This window comes from Pagrus major, chromosome 22, assembly GCF_040436345.1.
Source record: "Pagrus major chromosome 22, Pma_NU_1.0".
Taxonomy (NCBI): domain Eukaryota; kingdom Metazoa; phylum Chordata; class Actinopteri; order Spariformes; family Sparidae; genus Pagrus; species Pagrus major.
The window spans coordinates 12,854,285-12,877,303 of NC_133236.1; the positions used below are offsets into that span (position 1 = coordinate 12,854,285).

A 23,019-nucleotide genomic window follows, 5' to 3' on the forward strand; every position below is an offset into this window, starting at 1 on the left:
AACCGTAGCCTGGATACCCTTCAGCAGAGCAGACAGATGTTTCATGCAACTGTCATACAGATTATAAACAAGTTTCCTGTAGTGGCAAATATGTCTGAAAGAAGAAGAAAGTTTAGAGAGTGAAGTAACATACCTGACCCCGGTGTCAGAGCTGTGGGGGGAAAAACATAAAATGTGTCATCAGCAGCAACAAAACGGAACATGATTTCCATGCAAGACTGACAGAACAACATTTCCAAGTAGGCAAAGCTGTAAAAAAACAAAACAAAATCTATTGTTGTGGTGCCAGGGTTCATGACAGCATCACTGCTGCAGGGCGAAAACTGAGATTATTGTGAAATCAAGACAATGAAGGTGAAGACAAGGGTGTGTTCAGGCTGCATAATAAACACAATATCCACTGTTCAGGTACTATGGAACACACCCAAAATACAGTATATAAACTTTAAAAGACTTGTCTACATGTGAGTGGCTGATCATGATGTGCAAACACATGTTAAGCACTTCTAAATCTCTAGATGCAGTCTGCTTTCCCACACAAGTGTCAGTTAATACCACCCTCATGTCTGTTTGATAAATATGAAGCTGGAGCCAGGAGGCGGTTAGCCTAGCTTAGCATAAAGACTGGAAATGGGGGAAACAGCTAGCTACAAACTCAGCCAAACTATTCTTTTAACTTCTACCTTGACGTCTGTATAACGTTTTCTTGTTGCACTGTTACTGAGAGATTTTAAACTGCAGCATATCTTTATCACCTTATATGGACCCCGGCAAACCTTGCTACTACTTTATGGAAGCTAATGAAGATCCAAAGTAGAAAAACATCAACAAGACATTCTCAGCTGAATTGAACCTACCTGTGAAGCTACTCTTGCTCTTCTTCTTGCGGCTGGTGACGGTGAGGAACTCGTCGGTGAGCAGGTCGAGGGCGGTGGCACGGCGGTCCGGGTCGGGCTCAAAGCAGCGTAGGATGAAGGCTTTGGCCTCCAGCGACATGGACTCTGGGATCTCCGGGTGGATCTTAAACATGCCCACCTGCAGAGAAAAGACACACAGAAGGAGCCCTGAATTGACATATACAGAAAAACAAATCAAACTAAGAGCACACTGCCGCTCTAAACCTCTCAGGATAATTGTTTTATTCTCTGCGAGGACTCAACTGAAGTGTTAAGTGTCTACCCAGTGAACCCTGATACTGTGCCTCAGGCCCAGCTGTAGTTCAGGGGCAGCACTTAAGGGCAATAACACTCAAAGTTCAAGCGCGCGCGCCTCTCATGACAATATAATGCTAGAAATTCCTGCCGTTGCTGTTGAGGAATGTTGACTTAAGATCAGCAGGGAGATACCCCTCCCTCGAGACATTCCACAAGGATGAGTGAAGAATATATAAGGACTGTTTTACTGTTTGGGTAACCTCTGAACAGCAGACACACTGCAGACACGATATGAGATCCTGCGAGAGACAGACATGATGAGATTGTGCCTCCAAGAATTCTGTGATCTTTATCCAGAAAATGTGAAGAGCTCCCAGTTTCTTCTTTCATGCTTTGTTTACTAGAAGGTATATTCAGCGCAGGAACGTACTCCTCCATGTTTGAATCCACAGCCCTTTAATTATATTACATCTTATGGAAAATTCCTCTGAGGAGTCCTTTAATGCTTTCCAGACAACCTTTAAACATCTTTACCGTCCTTAATGGGCCACACATGCATGGCTAAGAACAATAATTCATGGGTGTGGAGCACTTTACATTTCCATCCAAAGCAAATACACAGTGCAAATCGTGCGAGTAAAAGACTTTAGACAAAGCCACGTGCACATAGAAACTGGAAAACAAAACATGAGGTAGTCTGTGTTCTCGGTGAGCCACGCATGTTTGTTTGTGTTCAAACAAACGTTCACGCACAGACAATATTTGGAGTTTCTACTGGGCTGGATCACGTTACAGCACGCAGGTGGTGACACAACGCAGGTGCACAACGGCTGATTCACTGGTTTTGTTTCCATAAAAAGAGGAACAGATAAGTGCTGACGCCACACATGCAGATGGTGTCTTATGAATTTAGAGAAGGTTTTTTTAAACACAGTGGATTTAAAAGGTATGAGGTGTTAGTTTGCATGTGAAGTAGGTTTCCATAATTTGAATATGTCAGTGGAGCTGTCAGTTTGAGTTTGAATAAAAGTCTTACAGTATTCTTGACTATCATGTCTGGTCCCATTATGGAGGTCTGGTGAGAACTTTAATCAGGCGATAAAAAGAGAAACTTAACACACGTGGTAACAATGACGCACGTCATGTTTTAACTGGATGGCAGTGTCATAAGTTGTGCGTCATATGTGTTTTTTGGCTAAAATGTAACAGTGATCTCTCTTTTCTAAAGTCTTGCCTATCTGTTATTTAAATTATTATCAATGTAATCTGATTACATTCATGTATATCCTCAAACCGTTGTGATCTCCCCCCTGATAAACCACCACATGAAGTTTCATATGTAGGCCACAAGATAACAACAAAACCAACTCCATGACAACTGAGCAAACTCAATCTGCTGATTGGGAGTAAGTTAACCTTCTAAACTATATCTTACTAAATAAATAAATGAATGAAATGATTGAATGTTAACCTTAACATGTTTATTTTTTCTGATGCTACTTTTGGTTGCTATGGTTGGATAAGATCGAGTATGAGAAAAAATATATTCACAAAACTTTTTAGAAAAATATTAAGTTTCAAATTAAGATAGCAACAACATGCACCATCAATTTGCTACATCATCATGACTCTTAATAATTCTTAAAGGTGAATATATTTAAATTAGAACTAATGAAAAGATTTTTCATGACTGTATTTTGCGCAAGACTTTCAACTAACTGTTGCTGTACACAGGCCTGTGCATGTTATTCGCTCCTTAGTTTTGGCCTCAAAAAGCACGACAGCTTTAAGTGACCTTAACAGCAGACAAAGCTTATGTCAGAGATATTGATATATAGATACATACCGATTCTGGAGATCTGAATTGGTTTCAATAGTCATTTTCTGCAGTATCAATAGCAGCAGAGCTTTCTCACTCTCCTCTCCCACAGCAAGTTGACACATGCCCCACCTTGCTGTTGTGCTGAACAAGCAGTTCACAAGGCTTGTCAACAATTTTGTGCCTTGAATGTTGTGTCAACACTGAGCAACATGGTATCAATTATTATTTATTTTTCTAGGCATTGTACTGAAGTAAGAAATTACAGTATCACAACAACAACACTGTAGAATAATCTTTAAACATCATAAACACGAATTAAGAACTAATTCAGTTTCAGTGCAGCTCATTTTCTGTTCATACAACAACAGGAAGCTGATGGTAAACTCTTAACATGAAATATATCTCAGATACTTGCATATCAAGGGAGCAATTAAAAAAAGTTTCCTAACATGAAAACTGACCACATCCTCAGTTCCGTTGAGCTGCAGCTGTTCACCGGCTCTGTTGATCAACACTTTGTGGAAGATGTCACTACAGAAACAGATGTTCGCCTGCCTTCTGCAGCCCGTTTGCTAAAATTAAACACATCACCCAGAGGAATGATGGGATATGTGACTGCTGGTGTCTCTCACCTTGAACATAGCAGCCTGCGGCTCTCCCAGTTCATAGAAAGGTGGTTTCCCAGTGGCCATCTCTATGATGGTGCAGCCCAGAGACCAGATGTCTGCTGGCTTGCCGTATCCCCGGGGACCCTTGTCTATGATTTCAGGAGCCATGTACTGTAGTGTGCCTGGAAGAGAAACATAAATACAGGATAAATACATAGACAGAGATGATGTTCGTTAATGTAGATGCTCATTAAATGTCAGTAACTGTGCCAGTAATGGTGTAAAATACTTTCAGAGTGTATATTATATAAAAGCGGCTCAATGTGCAGTCATCTCGCTGGCAACTTATCTGATGTATTTGGATCTGGATGCGTTCGTTTTATCAATTTATTGTAGACGGTTTTAATTCTGATTCTTTTAAATTTGTCCTTAAGAAACAGTTTGACGTTTTGGGAAATACACTTATTTGCTTTTCAATTGTTTAACCCAGCTTGTAGAAACAGCACTGCTGGACCATTTCTTCGCCGAAACCAATAGAGAGCTGCAGGGATGATGTATTTTTGTAGGCTAACCGGGAAGTTAGCATCGCCCTCGTTCCCTCGACAAAAAGTTTTTCCATTAGATTTTGGATTATTGCAGAAAATCAGCTCTGTGGCAAACACAAGTTTGTGATGTACATTTTGTTCAGCAAAATGATCTTCACAGATGAACACCACTTTTATGATTTATGTTAGACAGACTTCAGCGTCACCAAAACTAAGCCTCCTACTACATTATACTATACACACACTTTACTATAAATTGTTAATTCATAAACTGGAAAGTTTGAGTTAGAGTAGTTTGCAAGTAGAATCCACCTGGAGAGACAGACTAGTAAACAGGTGACATTTAATGTCCCCGACAACCTCTGTCATCAAATTTAGCCTCTTGTTAGCTATCAGCTTTTTAAAGACACTTACCAACTCACAAGTGGGGTATTTATTAATGTGTTCTATGTCACAGAAAAAAAACATGACTCTTCTCTTAAGCTTATGCTAACCACAGACACACATCCAAACAAAAGACCTTAAAAATATCACATTGACTTTAAGTCGAGAGAATTGGAAGGGCAAAAATTCGACTAATTTTCATGTTTTAGGAGTGGTTCCTGCGGCCCTCGTTAACTTCCTTGAGTCTCTACTTGGAAACCTGGATATTGCTCCAAGCCAAGAAATAGTTCAGATGTAACCCCCAGCGAATTGTAATTTTATAATTCAGTCCTTGTTCGGATTAGAAAGGGGATAAGACAAGATGTACGGTTATTGATCCCGCGTAGGAGACTTTCAATTTGACACAGCAGCACAAGGGAAATGATAAGATACTTCTTAGCACAAGGCAGAAATAAATTAAGAGAAAAAATAAAACAGAGTGAAATAAAAGATACTCGAATAAATAAGACAAAGCAGGATAGAAATGTTATATATCCTAGATGGATCCGTGTGTGTGCCTGTGCAATGTTCATGTAAATGTGCAATGTGCAAAAGATTGAGATATACACACAATGTATACACTCATACATGTGCAATTAAATCAAGATTAATCAAACAAGGTGCATGTTAATTAGTGAGCTTTAGATTTGTTAGCTGTGGACACTAGCTAATTCAGTCTTCATGCTAAGCTAAGCTAATAGCCTCCTGGCCCCAGCTTCTATCTGACAGATACAAGAGTGGTAACAATCTCATCATTAATCCAACTTCCCAAAATGTTGAACTGCTCCTTTAAAATGCAACCCACAATTGTGCGGATTAGCTTTTAACCCAGTTTCCAGTCTCAATGCTAAGCTAAGCTAACTGGCTGCAGCTTTATATTCATCCAACAAACAAAAGAGTGGTAACAATCTCATCATTAATCCAACTTCCCAAAATGTTGAACTGCTCCTTTAAAATGCAACCCACAATTGTGCGGATTAGCTTTTAACCCAGTTTCCAGTCTCAATGCTAAGCTAAGCTAACTGGCTGCAGCTTTATATTCATCCAACAAACAAAAGAGTGGTAACGATCTTCTCGTCCAACTCTCTGCAAGCGTGAATTAATTTTCTTTTCCAAACTGTGAAACTGCTGATTAAAGTGTGAGTGTCTTCCCCTGTTTCACCTAATCAATAAGTAACTAATAAATGAAGTCAATTAATGACAGGGAAAACAAACTCTGACTAATCTTAATTACATTCTGCACGTGTCAATAGTAGAAGGAAAAGTGTGTCAAACCTGCCGTCTGCTTGAGGCATAATAAACGAACATTTGCTCTTTTTGCATTCGACAGCCTTGTGTATAGCACTGAAGATGAAAACAGGCCCTGCAGATGAAAAAGTCTACAAAGCTATTCATAATATCGAACTCCACTTGATTAATTTTCAAGGTAACAAAATGTTTCAGTCAGTAAAAGGTAAAAGCGACAGCAGCGTATGAAAGAAACTTACGTAAATGCCAAAAATAGCCTTGCATTGAGTCTAATTATAAGTTGCCTCGCTCTTGAGGTAATGACACAATTCTTAAAAATGACCAATCAGGTTACAAGAGCCTTATCAGGGCTTATGGCCTTGGTGAGACACAGCAAAAAGCCTTTCTGTGCTGCCACGTAATCGCAGCTCAGTCCAAAGTAACATTTCAGCTCCCCATTCAAAGGACTCTTTTGTTCTAAGAATAGCTCGCTGGACGGTGTGTGCTGCTTTTAGAAGCTCACATACTGAGCTAAAAACAGGCAGGGACACATTTATAGCAGAATGAGCTATAAAAAGGAGTAGCCCAGTTTCCTGAAAAGAGCTCCACCATCGGGGTAAGTCCCTGTCTATACCAATCAGCTGCCAGATGGTCTAATCCAAGGAGGTCAAACTGAGCTGCAATTGGCCGCCGTGGTGTCGACATCACACAAGACACAAACCTGCCCGCAGACTCAAGCCAAACCCAGCGTCTCTGAATACAAACAGTCAGTGATATCACTTATGTACCTAAGCCCTGAGACGCAAGAGAGAAAAAAGAATTTATCAGTGAAAATAAAGTTTTTCCAGGATCATTTTTGAAGGTTTTTTTCCGTATGTGAAAGATTAGTCAATTATTTAAGTGTTTGTTGTTGTGATACTCATTCTGACCACAAGAGGATGTAAGTTTTAATTTTCGTATGCACTCTGAACACAAGGCATGACAGGAATATGACATAGCTTGTTACCACACGCATATCCTTGTGTCTAGAGTGCGTGGGGAAATTAAACTCACCTGGAAGAAAGCGTGAATGCTTTTATTTCTATGTAGAACATGGGGTTGTGGTGCACTTCTGCCTCTTGGGGCCGACATGAGTATTACAAAAACAAACACTAACAAGGTCCTGACAATGAAAATTACCTGTCAAAACTTTCACATATGAAAATAAAAGAAACCTTAAAATAATGTTTCTGGAAATATGTGTTTAAAACAACAAAAACAAACTTGAAAACATCTAGTTTTCACCTGTTTTAAAAGATGAAAAAAAGAAAGCTTGAAAGTATTCTAAAAATTCAAAAATAGATGTCAAAATCTTTTTTTTTTTTGACTTGCCTGTCAGGGCTTCCGTACATTAGTGATACTTTCGTACCCTGCCAAAACGTTGACAGATGACAAAGTCATCCTGGCAAAACAAACTTTAATGGCTAAATAAGATAAAATCCTTTGAAAATGTATCATTGGATTTTTTTTCTCTCATTTGCCTCTCAGGGCCTCCATACTTACTGGCCAAGGAACTGAGACTGATTACTGTTGTTTCCTGAAAATGCAGATTTGTCAGGAATTTAACTAACACTTTAAGTATTTTTGAGGGTTTGTGTGTGAACAGGAAGCAGGGGGTGATTAAGTCTGGCAGTCGGTGGGTCAGAGCGTACCTGTGAAAGTCTCAGTGCAGGGGTTGATCCCCGCCAACCTCTTGGATGTGCCAAAATCTGATATCTTCAGGACGCCGCTGTAGGTGTTGATGAGAACATTATCACCCTGTGGATCGAAAATACATCCATGAGAACACCACACACCCATTCCCTCGCTCAAATTCCCCAGTCATGATGGTATTGAGATTATGCCAAGTGGCTGCAAATCCCCGAGAGTGACAAACAGCAGGTTACAACACAGTGCGTGGGAGGACGAGGGCGACATCCCGGTCAAAACAAGGTGATTAACATTTACGCGCCGTTAATGACGCTTATATGACTGTGTTGTTAAATCAGGTGGATGCACGGGGGAAGAGGCTGCTGAACCTAATGACTGTGTGTGATGGAAGTGTTATCAGTGTTGGTTTGTCATAACTGAGATAAAACAGGGAGGGGATTTTACAGAGAAAGAGAAGTCAGGATTTACCGAGCTAAAGAGAAAATGCTGTGAGCAACTGGGATGCTGTTTGAATGTGTCACACCAAATCAAATTTACTGTGCACAACGAGTCACAGAGACTGAGCCCTCAAACAAAGAGAAAAAAACTGAAGTTCTGCAGCCCTTAAATAATTTACCTAGTGTCTTACTTTATTTTACTTACATAGTGTGTGTCCGTCTGCGCATGTTTGTGGTTCGGGACTCATTAATATCTTTGGGGGGATGGCTGATTTTTTCTTCTTGTATTGTATTCTTCTTTTTTGTTGCATTTTCTTGTAATTGTTTATTTTTCTGCACATTAATTCATCTATCCAACCATTTAAGCTTTATTTTATTTTTACATACTGGCACAATGAGAGTAGTAACTCTCTTTTTCCTGGCTGTCCTGTGTTTATAGGACAAAGAAAGAAGAAAAATACCAAAAAAAGAGGCAAAGATACAGTATAAATACATACATTAACAAAAAACATGTTTCCTGTTGCTGTTTGCATTTTAAATTAAAGCAGACAGACTTTACTTGTCATTAAATATGCTATAAATAAAATTATTTTGCCTTACAAACCTCTAGTCTGCAGTTCTTTAGTTTTTCTTAAATTGACATTTTTGCAGAGAACATTAGTTGTTGTGAAACCTCAGCTGATGCTAAGGTAAGGCTTAGTGCACCTCCCACATACCTGTCAATCAAACCCCGTGGACACTGGCCAGTACTGACATCTTTCCCCCGCATTTCCTGTCGACAAAGTTTAGGTTTCTGTACGCGGCGCACCATTTTATTTACTGTTAAGTTTCTCATCTCCAATATGCAGGAGCCTTACATGCACCTCACCAAAATCACTTCCTTGTTTCTGGTCGTGAAAATGCAGAGATGACACCGATGTCTCACATTCACCAGCTGTTCCTTTTTTGTTTTTCTTTAGGTTATCTTAAATTGACATTTTTGCAGTGCACCTCCCACATATCACCTGTCAATCAAACCGTGTGGCTACTTGCCAGTACTGACATCTTTCCCCCTGGACTTCCTGTTAACAAAGTTTAGATTTCTGAGGAAGGTGCACTATTTTTCTGGTCTGTTCGGCCCCGTAGCTCTAACTCCTCATGCTAACTACCCCGTTCTTCCATCTATTACAACAAAATGCAGATGTTAACATGAAAACCTCTCGTGCTAATGAGAATGTCAGACGAAGCGTCGTAGTCCACAAAACATTTCTGGAGCATTCTCCTAAACAACTGAGCTAGATGGGCACTTGTTTAAAATGTGACAGAAGAATTGTTATGATGCACCAAAGCTGATTAAAACAGAATATTAATTACACAGTAACATCTGTTCGGTCACCTTGATGTCTCTGTGTGCTATCTGGTTGTCGTGCAGGTATTTGAGTCCCTCGAGGATCTGCCGCGTGTAGAAGCCGATGGTGGACTCGTTGTTTTTCAGAGGGCCCCACTTGGACCTCAGCAGCGCAGACAGACTCCCTGGATGAAGGAAAAAACACAAAGTACAGCGATGACAGGCCCGTGGAGGATTTCTTTAAGATGATACTTGAGACTTGGAATATGCTGCACAAGCTGTTTGGTGAGCGACCTTTTCTTCTATCTTATTTTGTGCTCTTTAGTTTGAATCAAACTCTATTCTTATATTTTTATTATTTCCCCTTTTTATAAGAACATAACAGATCTCACCTCCAGGCACCTGCTCCATGAAGATCTTTATGAAGCCGTTCTCGCTGATGGATCCGAGGTACTGGACGATGTTCTTGTGCTTTAAGTGCTTGTGAAGGGCGATCTCCTCGTGGAGCGGCTGAGAGTACCTGCATTTAAAAACACAAGAGACCAAAACACTTGGTTACAGATGCAAGAAAGGAACAGATGACGAGATGATTCATCTTAATCCCAGAAAACAGGTTGGATAGTGTAAGTAGGTGTGTAGGATGCCATGCTGATACAACAGCAGAGAAGAAGGTTAAATACTGAAGAAGTTACACTTACTAAAGGTCAGCTATTACTGTCTCTACACTTTTTGCAGTTTTTTTTTTAAGTTTCCTGTTGAGGCCATTAAAATGACTAATTGCTAACACAAATTAAAGGTAAATTTATAGTTAATTAAAATTTAGTTAATGGTTCTTTGACTGTTAACAAACAATGAAATGCTTTACAAACCCTTTTTTCAAGCAATTGTAAAGGGTTACGAACATCAGTTGTAACATTATAACCACCATCCAAATAATGTTTATAGAACTACACAGTATTTATTAAGCATCTACAAAGTATAAACATTAGTTGCATCCTTATAATAAACAGTTGCTTAATGAACTATTAACTAAAGTTTAATTAACTATCAATTTAGCATTTATTAAGCATCTACAGTGTTAAGTGTTAACGATTCATTTGTTGGAAAAGGTCCCAATCTTAATGAAAATGTATTGAAAAATTAAGCGTAACGTATCACGTCACATATCGCCTGATAATAAATTGATTGATTGATTGGTTGCGCAGTTTCATTGCAAAAAGAAGGCTTATGAAGATGTCACATGCCACAGTCTTGTTTCCTCAATACAAGTAAACAGAACAGATGCAGATGATATGCCAGAAGCTAAACAAATAAACCTGAAAAACAGCGAGCCTGAGTCTTGACAACATGCCTACCAGCAGTTTATTCTCACTTTCAGCTCCCAGAGTGAATCACACACTCTCTTCCTGTCTCTTTTCCTGTCTTGGGATTTCAATCCACTCCTGAATTATTTACCCTAATTCTCCACATTCTTCACCACTGAGCGCCCGGCTGACTCACTGATATGATTAGCTGCAGTGAAATCATCTCGTCCATGAGAGAGCCTACTGTAGAGCTATGAGGAGACAGCCCAGTTTAAGCAGTGACTGTGGTGGGAATTCAAGGTGGAGGGTGGGAGTTGTTGCCTTCACAGCTCTCCACTAACCCGTCACTCAAGTGGATTCCAGCCCACTGAACACCAGGAACCACCGGGGACTCTGCTGATCTGCGCCTCACGCTCTCAGTCGGAGGGAAGCAGTACATTAGCAGCTCAGACACATGTTTATATTCGGGTTGTAATGTCATCTCTGCACTGGATATTAAAAAGAAGATTTGTAGGGATTGCTAAAAAACAGCAAAGGTCAGCGGGTGCCCAAAAATATTAGGGATTCATCCTCTGGGGACCATAAATATTCACAGGGAACTTCAAGGTACAATGTGGAGTTTTTGATGACTCATAGTACGTTTTTACAAGCGTTTCCTCATTTTGATTGCACGTATACATATTCCTGCCACAAGTTTCACATACATAAACATATCCAATGTTGGATTTTAAGTACTTATTATACGAGGAAGGAAACAGGACCAAGAGTAAGTCTAATGCCGCCATCTTGATGATTTTGGAACGACTTGTCAATCACAAGGTAGACCTGCCCTAAAACATACCTGGTTTATCATCTACAGTGTTTTACTCTAAATGAGACCATATTTCATATAATGAACATCATGCTGCATTGAAGAAGATTTGAAACGGTTGAGACCATTAACTCATCAGGAAACTAATCAAGTCAGAAGTTGGGTAATTTTCTCATAAGCTTACATACAATCTGACTTCTATTGAAACCAGTGGAACACAGTGTGAAACCTTCAGCGTGAGAAATTAAAGTGAACATGAGAAACATCTGAAGCGAGTCTCACCTGCTGTCTCTTTCTGGGATTTCCTTGATGGCCAGGCGGACCTGGTTGCTGAGGTCTCGGCCTGCGTACACAACTCCGAATGTACCTTTACCCAGAACCACCCTCTCTCCGTGCTCATCATACTCATAGTCGTACTGTGGAGACAAGGGCAACACGCAGTTAAATAGTGATAATGGATGTTAATGTAGATTTAACAGTATATCGGTCAACCTGTCTGTCTCTTATTTTTGCATATGTGATAAAAATAGTACAGTATAAAACCTTTTGTGGCTCCAGAAGTAATCTGATAAACTGCCTCCAGTGATAAGTAATTTGAGTTTCTGTATTTTTATTGATTTTTATTTATTCAAACAGGATTTTTACAGACTACTGTAATCCTCTCACATATAAAGTAGGTTCCAAGCATGATAAAACACCAGAGACGAAATCCAAATTTGTTTTATTTGAATCCTTCAAACATACATTCACTTTTAAGTCAAATATTATATATTATTACATTACATTATATTATAACATAATCCAGAAAAAAATGGTAGTTGGATTATTTTTAAGTGATTTAATAGATTACAACACTTTTTCTTTGGTATTTTCTAAACCTTAATAAACCCTTTATTTGTTTACATCTTAAAGGGGCACTATGGAGTTTTGGAGAAGAAATCCAAAGTCACAATCATAATATTTACAATATTAATGAGGTAATAATACAAACTCAGAAATATCGAGTGAACCTATAAAATAGTTTAAAAGTAATCTTTAACTCACAAATCTGAACAAATGCCTTCCTTTCAGTAAACCCTGCGTGTTTTGTAACTGTACTGTTATTTTCTTTAACAGGTTTTTAACATTCTTATAAGATTATCAGATTATTGGTCGTTTCTTTGTAATCAGATTACTTTAAACCTGTTACATTGATTCCAAGGCCCTGGACAACCTCAGTAAGAGAGGCTCAGCTGACGTTCTTTTCTTTCTGATTCATGTGATTCATGTTTACATGAAACAAGCTGAGTCTTATGTTTTTAGGACATGTTGTGTTGTAAAAAGGAAAATGGTTCTTGAGAGAAACCTGTTAGACATTTGATTTGTGCCACGCCGCCGAGTCAAAAAGGGCGCGGCAGCGTTTTTGTGTAATTAGCTTTTCTTTTCCCGAGGCTCTGCTGGGAAGACAGGTGAATGCAGCAGCAGGTGTCTGTTCTCTACTGTCAAAGCAGACAAAGCGCACAAGCTAAATCCAGGTCTTATCCCAGCAGGTTGCTGTTCGTTTTCTCTGGGTTTGCTGCTGAGTTTTGATCCAGTTATTCTAATGCAAACTGTGATGAACTGAATCAGAAAATCCAGAGTTCGTGCTTAAAACGGATCTTTGTCGAAATGTTATGAAAAGCGAGGGGAAATGCACGTTCTAACAAGGCTTATTAACAGCTTAAAGATGGTTTTGTGGTACATTTTTTCTGTCGTTGCTTCAAATCTTTGGAGGGAAAAACCTCAATCACATCATATTTCCTGTGACATTTTAAAAACAGGCACCGCAGAGCCACAACAGGATGTAACAAAACAATGTTCAGACAAACAAACAGGCACAGTGTTTCTTGGTACCCAGCATTGAAATGAGCTGCATTACTGCACATTTTGGAAAAGTTATGAATTTTGTCTAAATCTGTGTTGGGGGCACGATGTTCTCACTCCCAGCTCTCTCAAATATGTTCTACTACTGCACCAGAAGAGAGCTTTCAGAAATGAGCGTCAAACTAGTGAATCTAGTCATCAGTCCTCTCACCTCTAAGGCGTCGGTGTCACAGTCTCCCTCCTCTGGACCCTTCCAGGCCTCCTCTGTTATGCTGTTGACCAGATCGCAGAATCTACCAAAGAAAAGGAAAATCAGTCACAAATATACAGATCACACACATATTTACAAGGATGCCTACAAATATAAAGCAGAGTTTTAATGTTTGTGGACCATTTTTATTGTTTTGGCTCCAGTCCAGCACATCTGATTTGTATTAAAACAATAAAGAACAGCCAACTTTGAGACTTAAGCATGTTTGAACGCGTGATTGTGTCCATACTAGTGAAATATCTGGTTTACTCCGCTATTTGGACATTAAGTGAATCCTACTCTGTGCGCCTAACATGGATGTAAACACTCAGACTGAAGCTCAAAGTCAGAACTAGAACATCTTTGTTTTATTTACTAAGGCCAGTGTGATGGAGTCAACACAACAACAGAATTTGTTATTTATAATTACTGAGTGAAATATAAAGATGAAGCTTTAATCAAACTGACAACTAACCATTTTATATTTTGTTTAGTTACATTTTTGTTGTGAAGAAATGCAGTACAGATTTTTGAACAAATCTGTGGTTGAACTTTAGTACACTCAACATCTATAAGCAGGTTTCTGCAGGTGCTCTAACTTGTGTCCTGCATGCCCGGAGATAGAGAAAAGTTTATCCAGGACAATTTAAATTTGATTTTGGGACAGTCAAACCCTAACCCAAAATATAGACAGAGTCTAAAACAAATACAATCACGTTTTAAGTTTACAGATATAACAAAAACACTTTTTATGAATTAAATGAATGTGAAAAATGCTTTAATAAAATAATTACTTTACTTTATGATGTAATTGTTTCCATGGCATTACACTTCTGCCATGTGTCACATTTAATTATCTAAATAATTTTATTGTAGAAGAAAAGCCACTTTATTTCGAGACAGTTCAATTTGTATTTTGGGACGGTGGTGAAAGAATTAAACTTGGAGCAATGTTTTGCATATCAATTTTGTACAAATGGAAACTAACAGATGTCTGGTGGAGTAGGAAAAACATCTCAAAATCAAAAGCTGCACAGCATGCATTTAAAAAGGGAAAGCAAACAAGTTAAGTATGCATGAATATATTCATATTTTTAGTTATAGGGTTAAACGCTGCAAGACTTTTAATCGCACGGTTCAATTTAATTGTTCTGTTTTTTAAACACAAAGTACTTTGTAGCTTTGTTGTGAAAGGTGTTGTATAAATACAGTTTATTGTACTTTATATTATTAATAAACCTGTTTCTACAGTACAAATATCTTCTTGTCTGTTACAAATTTCTCCATTACAACAAAGTGCAAGTAAAAAAATTGCTGTAAGTGATCCTCACAGCTCAGGCATTTGGCTTGTATGTACAGTATATTTTATCTAGAGTGAATCACAATAACGAAGAAAAATTTGCACATGTTGTGGGAGATCCATTGAGTCCATATTGTGATTGTGCGTGGCAGTAATTAGCAGGTGGTCTCCTCTAGAATGAGGTTACAGTATGTTTACACGCGCACCTCCTCCACAAATATATACAGTAGAATGACCTTTACACACAAGCTGTGAATTAGCACGTCGCCTCATCGTGCTGTCACACATGCCGAGCCTGCAGGTGTGCACAACCAGACTGGGTCTCTTCCTCTCTCTACAACCTTTAGTTCTAACCTCCCCATCTTCCTTCCTTCTCACCTGTCCTCATCCCTCTCTTCCTCCTGTCACTCCTTTCTGTCCCTACTAAAGGAGAGCAGCTTCATAACAACAGCCGGCATGACTCACTGACTCTCACACTCCACATAATGGAACTGGAAGTGCTCGGGAGCCTATGATGTGAGAGTCACAAGTCTGAACACTCAGTGCTTCACCGAGGAACACGATGGTGCCGAAATGAAACAAGGTGCGCTCGTGGTGACGGGGAACTGCGAAATTTTCCACCTGAGAGCAGAACTGACAAGAGTGTCTGAACTACTGCAGTGTGCAGTCACAGCAGTGGGAGTTTACAGTCTTTCCACACTGACATAAATCTTTATGATCCAAAATTTAGGAAAGGCACAAATTGTGTGGGATTTTAAAGCTCCAAATTGAGCTTATGAATACAGTTGTTTAATATTGGACACTTGAATTTTCTGAAACTTTGAACCCACTGGACATAAAGTTTTTTGAAGAGCGGGGCAGGGTGCACTACTACAGAAACATAATATGAAATATCTGCAATCCTGTTGCCTTTTAGAAGATGAAACTTGTTCTCTATGTGGCGACATATTAAAGCATGGAACCAAAAGCGCCACCTTGTAGCTGTTAATAAATTGCCAGCCTATGTCTTTAACACGTGATTCAATTAGCACCAATTTTGGGTGGTACCATCAGACATCGATCGCCAACGCTGCTGTAAAATGTGATGTCAATTCTACCCCCAGGGGGCGCTACAGTAACAACATTATATGATCTTTCTGCAATTCTGTTGCCTTCAAGAAGACGAAACTTGCCGCACAAGTTCAATTAACATAAATTGCGGTTGGTACCATCAGACACAGATCGCCAACACAGTTGTGAAATGTGATGTCATTAACCACTATTAACCACCATTTTGTGACAAATTTACCATTTACAGGACATTGATTATCGCCCGCCATGAACGACGACAGCAGATGCAGCAATCCCACACATTTTGTTCTTTAATAATGACTGCATGTTAGCATTTTTGGTGAGAATATTAGCATTATAACGTTAGCATTTAGCTCAACGTTTATCCACAAAAAACACAAAGGGCCTCTCTGGCGGCACTTGTGTTCTGACTTAAGCTAGTACTTGCTTACTGGTTAACAAAACATAATAATTTCAAAGGTACAGGAAAAGGTTATTAAATGATGTTTTATCACGCTAAGTGAACATTTACAGTGTTAACAGGATTAATAGTCCTGCAACTGTTTGAAACACACACTCAATGAGTTTAATGCTGTCAAACAAACAGAGTCAGAGTGAGAACGGACCTTTTACAGTGCATCTCTGTGCAGAAGTAGATCTGGAAGTCCTCAGCATTGTGAAGGACGTAGAGGAAGGCACTGCGCTCGTCAAACTTGGAGATGCTGAGGAGAAACAGCTCACAGTTAGTTGGACAGTAATCTCCTGTGAGAGCAGATGTTTTTGCTATGAAGTAAAAGTCTGTTTTTCACTGTGTGTGGACGGCCTTCGAACTGTAAACCCCAGCAGATTTGACAAATACAGACGTAATAACAACAATACATCTCTCTGATACACTTAGTAGGCATGTCATTTTATGCTGAATTCCTGCACAAAAGATAGAGAGAGAGCTTCCATTCAACGACTAAATGGAAACTTTTATTCGATGGGATGAGCCCTTGTGTCCAGCGCTTATCCAGCATGCCAAGGCTGGAGCTGCTGAGCCAGACAACCAAGCGGCTGTATGTGTGGTCGTATTGTTGCTCGCATAGCTGCTATTGTGTCCTGCTGGCTGTCTGCAGGCTGAGTGGGCACAGAGAATGAGTCGTTCCCTAGCAACATGTGAGCACAGCCCTCCACTTCTCCCCGATCTGACACTGAATTCCTTTGAGGAGCGAGGAAAAGGAGGCGCAGAGAAGACATCGTGAAAACTGTCTGTGGTAGACTGACTGTGGTAGACTGACTGTGGTAGACTGACTGTGGTAGACTGACTGTGGAATTAATGGAGCTTACTGATGCACAAGTCAGCTCTCATGTTACTGCACATTAAAAGTCTTTAATCAAATGCTTTTTGCAATGTTTTGTGCAAGACTGGACACCTGTGCACACATAACATGTTAGGCCCTAATGTGAGTCCTTTACATATTTACAGTGAGCAGTAAAAATCCATTTATGTTTGGCTCATGTTTGACTTTTTCCATTGTTATATTTTGCATTTGTCTTGAGGTTTTTCATTTGCCAGTAATTCTAATATTAGTTTATTTCTGATACGTGTTTACTGGGGCCGGGAATATTATCAAGTGCAATTGCAGAAGCTGCAATTTTTTGATTGCTGACTGAACAGCATTATAATAAAGTACTGTAGTGCAGCAGAGATGTTCTGAAGACATGTTTGCTTGGTAAAAACTCCAACAAATGTCACATCGTCATGAAATTAAAATTGTGATGCGAAAAATGATTGTTCAGATCGTTTAGATGTCCACCTGATGATACATTTAAACCAGTCACAGCCTGAAGACAGGTGTGATGTCACTGTCACATCACTCATCAGTAATATGTCATGTAACGACAGCAGGCACTGACCTGACACCTCGTACTGATGTGGCGCTGAAGTTCCACTCATGAATCCCTTTGTTCTGCAGGAGAGATCAAAACAAGTATCAGACGCACTGATTGACCTCACAGTAATGAAAAGACATCAGAGTTTTTATCACATTGGTTATAGCACATGAATTAAATGGAAGTATGAAGTCAGTGTAGCTGATGTAGCAGGTTTACTTGGACCAATTTCTGGTGAGCAACCACTTTTGTTTATGTGCTGCAGTGTAGGTGAGCAATAATTGGCACAATATGAGAAAATAATCAATAAGAAAGACACAAAGAACCTCCTGCACAGGAAACGAGAGCCCATTATCACAGCAGAGCATCTGACCAGAGATAACAAGACAGGAACCCTGGTCATCATCATCCATCTGTTAGCATATATGATGAGCAACTCTGATTTAATCATTAGTTAGTATAATTATTTACATAATGTTAAGCATCTGTATTGTTGCTATGGTTACGTGCAAAGCATGTTTGAGGCGTACCACTGTAGGATTTTTTGCACAGCCAATCAGAAACAAACATTTTCTGCACCAGCTCTCATGATACCTTGTGCAATTTACAGCGCGACTTCCGGCGCATCCCGTCACTTAACCGGAACACCTCGTTTCCAAAAAAGTGAAGTCGTGAGATGATATAAATGATGGACACCCACCTTGTCATCAGGAGCGACGTGCCAGATAGACACCGTGTTGTCATCCACGTCTTTGTTTATGGACAAATATGAAGGCTGGTAAACTTTAGTGGGCTCTAGTATCAACACCTGGAGAAGAGAGAAATGTGTTGAATTCTTATTTTTTAATTTTACCAATGAAAGTTTGCAGAGCCGGCTTAATATTTTTCATTTGTTTCACCATATTAAACCTGACACATTGAGCCTCAGCTGCATCATATGATTCCTTGGCTGGAGTCACTTACAGGAAATCGAACGGAGGAGATGTCTTTATTGGTGGCCTCCACCAGGAAGTCCATCCAGAAGTCCACCAGCTCCTGTTTGGGTGCCGGCTGCTCCGTTCCGGGTTTGTTAAACTGTTTGTAGATCACGATGGTCTCCACGATTGAGCGCAGATACCTGAAACCAACGGGAAAGAATAAAAGAAGAAAAATTCATCCACTGTGTCCTGAAAAAGGTCAAAATCCAAGCCTTTATTTGACCAAATCTAACTACAGAACAAACCCCTGAGCATAGATCAAGGAAGATCACAGAAACACACAATACCATATGATTGTGTTTCCATGCGGGGGCTCATTTTTCTTTGTGACGTTAATGGAAACTTAAGAGTATTCACAGCACTAACACAAATAAAGAACAGCAGGGTCATTAGCAACACAAAAAAACAAGCTGCAGACATTTTGCAGACATTTTACTGTACTCCACATGTTCAACATCTGACACGGCCCCATAAAATCTGGAGGAATGGAAATAAAGTCTGAAATTATGTATTGCAGCTAGTTAGGACTTTGTCCCTCCACTGTGAAAGGAGTTATTTTTGATTTAGTTGTCATATACAAATGTTAATCGTTAAAGGATCATTTTGGGCCTTATTTTCCTGTTTTGCCATTGAAACACACCAATGTCTCCACTTTTGCAAGTCAGGTTTTTGTTCCTGAGAGAAATTGTGGTGGAATCAAACACATTTTAGCTAAAAAAAACCAAACAATATCAGTTTAAGTGCTTGCGATATTTACAATATTTTTACTGTTTTACCTGTAAGACAGATATTTCCGACAGGGACCTGAAGCATCTATATCACAGTCTTCAATGACACCAGACTCCTTTGACAAAAACAGTAATTTCTGCCTCACAGAATACAGGAGCTGCACGTGGACCGCTGTCTCGATACTTTAGCTTGTTTGTATTAATGTGTGACTTTGGTGTTTTTAAAGGGTTAGTCTTGATCCAAACTAACGTGTTAAAACACGAACAAATCAACAAATCGAGACAGCGGTATACCAGCAACTTCTGTGTTCTGCTCAGTAAAATCACAGCTCGTGTCAAAGGGGTCTGTCGGCCTCGGAAAAAGAAAGCGGAGAATGATATAATGGCTTCATGGTGTGTTCCATTTGAAGTCGGAAGTCGGAATTTCATAGTTCCCAGTCAGCACTTTGAACTTGAACACCCCGTGAAGTCAGATTTCCACCTCAGAAAGTCAGACGCACCTTGTCAACGCCAACCTCAAAATCAGTCCAGCACCACTGTCTTATTCGTGTCCCTTTAAATCAGTCTTACAAAAGTCCTGTCCAACCAGAACTCGTATACCCACTTGATGTACTGGAACGCAGTCAACTCTGGGTATGACGTCATTTCAGTCATCAAACTCTGCCATCAGTTCCCCGTTGGAAAGGACGGTTTGTTAGCAAGGTAAAGTGGTGAAAATGTCCTAAGTATGGCATAAACGTAAACTAATTTACTTTTTCAGGTGGCTAAAATACGTTTTGCTGCCCCTATCCACAGCAGTATATCGCTTAGCTTCTCTGTGGGTAATCCTGTGTGTTGTACATAATACAAAGAATGAGGATAAGTACCTCACACAACCCCACTTAATAATATCAGAACTCACCCTTGAATGTGACACTTCCTGTTTCTCTGTCTCTCTTTCCATAAAGAAAATAATTTACATTCACATTTTAAATTCTTCACAAAATGTCACGACAAACGATTCACATATTCATCAGATCCATATAGGAGAGCTGCTGTTCAAATGAGCAGAGTGTGTTCCTCGTGATATTTTCTGTTCTCCAAATTCAAAATACACCAAATGGCTGCACAAAAACCACAGATGGCTACTGTGGTCTCAGGGAAAAGCAGAGCACACAGTTGGGGATGGATGCGGTCTAAAACGTGTTCCTAGGCGTGCTTATCTGAGAACGGCTTATCCCTGTTCTCACCAGATGGGGGCTTTGAGTTTGAAGAGTTTCTCAGAGGCTTGGATGACCCTGGTGTTGTCGCAGGCCAGGATGCTGGCGCCCAGGAAGAAGCCCACATCCCAGTAGCTCTGCAGCTTGTCCAGGCTGCCTTTCTTCCCCAGCAGGCTGCTCAGCTTCACTCCTGAAACACAACAAAGAGTTAAAGTTTCCCCCTCCGAACTGAGATTTTCAGCTGAGGAGAGACTGTCGCAACAAAAGGCTTAACAAATACTCTACCTGGACATGCTACAACTTGCAGAACAGAGATTGAGCTTTATGATTTATCATTGTTATCAGAGTAAGAGTTTAAAGGTAACTGTGAGAAATATTGTACTGAGGGAAGCTGCAGCTACATGTCCTGCTGCAGTAACCAGCCGTTTGGAGAGGCAGGTGGGGGTCGTAACATAAGTGCATGGGTAAACTGGGGGGGTGGGTGGGTCTAGTTTAGGGAGCTGCAGGCCGATTCCCAGGACTGCTCGCACTGTTTCCCACATTCCTGAGCTCCTCTGAGCCTCCGATTTGAGGGCAAAAGCAGAAGATTTGGAACAAGGGCTTAACAGCATGCTTGCTTGCCAAACAGGAGGAAATGTTGCTATATTTAATCAGATTTTTCTTTATGAAAGCAGCTATAATAAATATCTTTATGTATGTTTTATGTGTGATATGACAATGTTCACTTGTAGTGATGAATCCACAGAGAAATAACACAAACCTCTGCCGTTCCCTCAGTTTTATGAGGTTCATAGCTTCTTTAAGCTCGTTGTTTTTCTCGCATTGCTCTCATACCGATGTTTTCTGCGGCGGCAAACAGCTGATTTCAGTAAAAAAGCTCTAATACAATAATTCTTTGCTTCCTTTCCCAGCACCAAACAACACAGACACAGTTAGAGACAGCTGGTGAACATAGTGGAGCTATCAGCTACAGATATTTCCTTTTATGCCGCACATTATCACCTATTAATGTCAATATGGCGGACCTGTGAGGAAACTCATGCTTAATTAAACACCCAACAGACACATTTATGTGAAAATTGTATGTTGTTTGTTCAAAGCTGTTGTTTGTTCCTTTATGTGAAATGTTTTGTGATGCCGTCTTTGCCAGGACTCCCTTGTAACAGAAACATTCTGAAACTCAATGGAAATATTCCCGGTAAAATAGGAATTCTCATTAATCTTAAATTGTGTTTCTGTCCACCTAAATTAAAGGTGCCCGGATTCAACAACACTCTTCAGGGATTCAGCAACACACAACAAAAGATAGGAATTCAATTTGTTACAAACTTTTGTTTCTCTAATCTGAACCCTCTTCCTAGACAAACCAATAAAGGATCTCTGACAAAGAAAATAAATCGCAGTCGCTACCAGAGTTACCCCTGTTATCAGTCATTTGTTCGTCTTCGTGCACACAGGATAAGCGAATGTTAGGGATACGCTTAACAAGCTTTACCAAAATAGTTGAATTAATGTCTTGGATAGATGTGACTGATCATAGCGTCCACTCACCCACTTTGCGTAGCTCGAAAGACGTGTCAAACTGGTGTCCGGCTGCCAGGAGCAGAACAGCGTAGTTGATACCAGAGTGTAGTGTTGGCTCCGACTCAAACCCCTTTTTAAACCTGAGAGAAGAAGAAAAAGCGACTCTAATAAACACTTTTCTTTCATCCAAGAAATGCGTCATTTCCCAATCCCAAGCATCTCCGAGATAACGGATGACTTCACGGGGCTCCCCCGGCTTCCTGAGACACTTCAAGTTAGAAAAAACAATTACAGCCATATTGAGTTGGGACCAAATGCAACTGTGAAGACCCTCGCAAAACAAGAAATTTCATTTATTTAATGAGCAATCTGCTGAGCTGAGGGACGGGGTGTGAATGTTATTAGGGGCCTCTGCCAAGTTGTGACATGGAACTGAAAATAATAGCCAGATGGGAGCTCGATAATGAAAGCGGCATATTCACTCGACAAAGAGATGAGGTCTTAAGAGCTATTTCCAGATGAAGGCAATCAGTGTTATGTGCATTATTATTATTGCTTTGTTATTAAGTCAACTACCGTCAGCTATCGTTAGCCCCTGCACGCTGACATGACGAACATACTCATGAGGAGATGGCAGACCCTGATTAGCCTCAGAGGATTCGGGGAATTCAGGGATTGAATTCAACAAGGTGCTGGAAACCCTCCACATGCCTCTCACTCTGTGCCGCTGACTCATTAGCTTCAAGCAAATCCTGCTGGTTTTTCGGCGCTCATGCTGTGAACATCCAGCTTCATCATCCAAAGGTCTTTATGAGTTTTAGGTCCAGACTAAACACAGATTGAATGCTGGGATACTTTGAGATCCTGACAGCGGTTTCTTAATGAAAAAGGCCAGAACGACATTAATGAAAAATATCCATCAATGGT

The 23,019-nt window shown here is 40.0% G+C and overlaps 1 protein-coding gene across 1 annotated transcript in view; it reads right to left on the bottom strand.

Annotated features, from left to right (window-relative positions):
* Positions 1–23,019, bottom strand: part of map3k5 (mitogen-activated protein kinase kinase kinase 5) — a 74,305-nt gene that overhangs the window by 7,065 nt on the left and 44,221 nt on the right. The window contains exons 8-21 of the mRNA XM_073492410.1: positions 22,120–22,232; positions 20,599–20,758; positions 18,628–18,781; positions 18,365–18,472; positions 17,689–17,741; positions 16,416–16,511; positions 13,401–13,482; positions 11,630–11,763; positions 9,625–9,752; positions 9,281–9,417; positions 7,471–7,576; positions 3,609–3,766; positions 858–1,035; positions 134–151 (exon numbers count right to left, since the gene is read on the bottom strand). Of these exons, the coding sequence (XP_073348511.1) occupies positions 134–151; positions 858–1,035; positions 3,609–3,766; positions 7,471–7,576; positions 9,281–9,417; positions 9,625–9,752; positions 11,630–11,763; positions 13,401–13,482; positions 16,416–16,511; positions 17,689–17,741; positions 18,365–18,472; positions 18,628–18,781; positions 20,599–20,758; positions 22,120–22,232 (1,625 nt within the window). The remainder of the gene's footprint in view (positions 1–133; positions 152–857; positions 1,036–3,608; positions 3,767–7,470; positions 7,577–9,280; positions 9,418–9,624; positions 9,753–11,629; positions 11,764–13,400; positions 13,483–16,415; positions 16,512–17,688; positions 17,742–18,364; positions 18,473–18,627; positions 18,782–20,598; positions 20,759–22,119; positions 22,233–23,019) is intronic.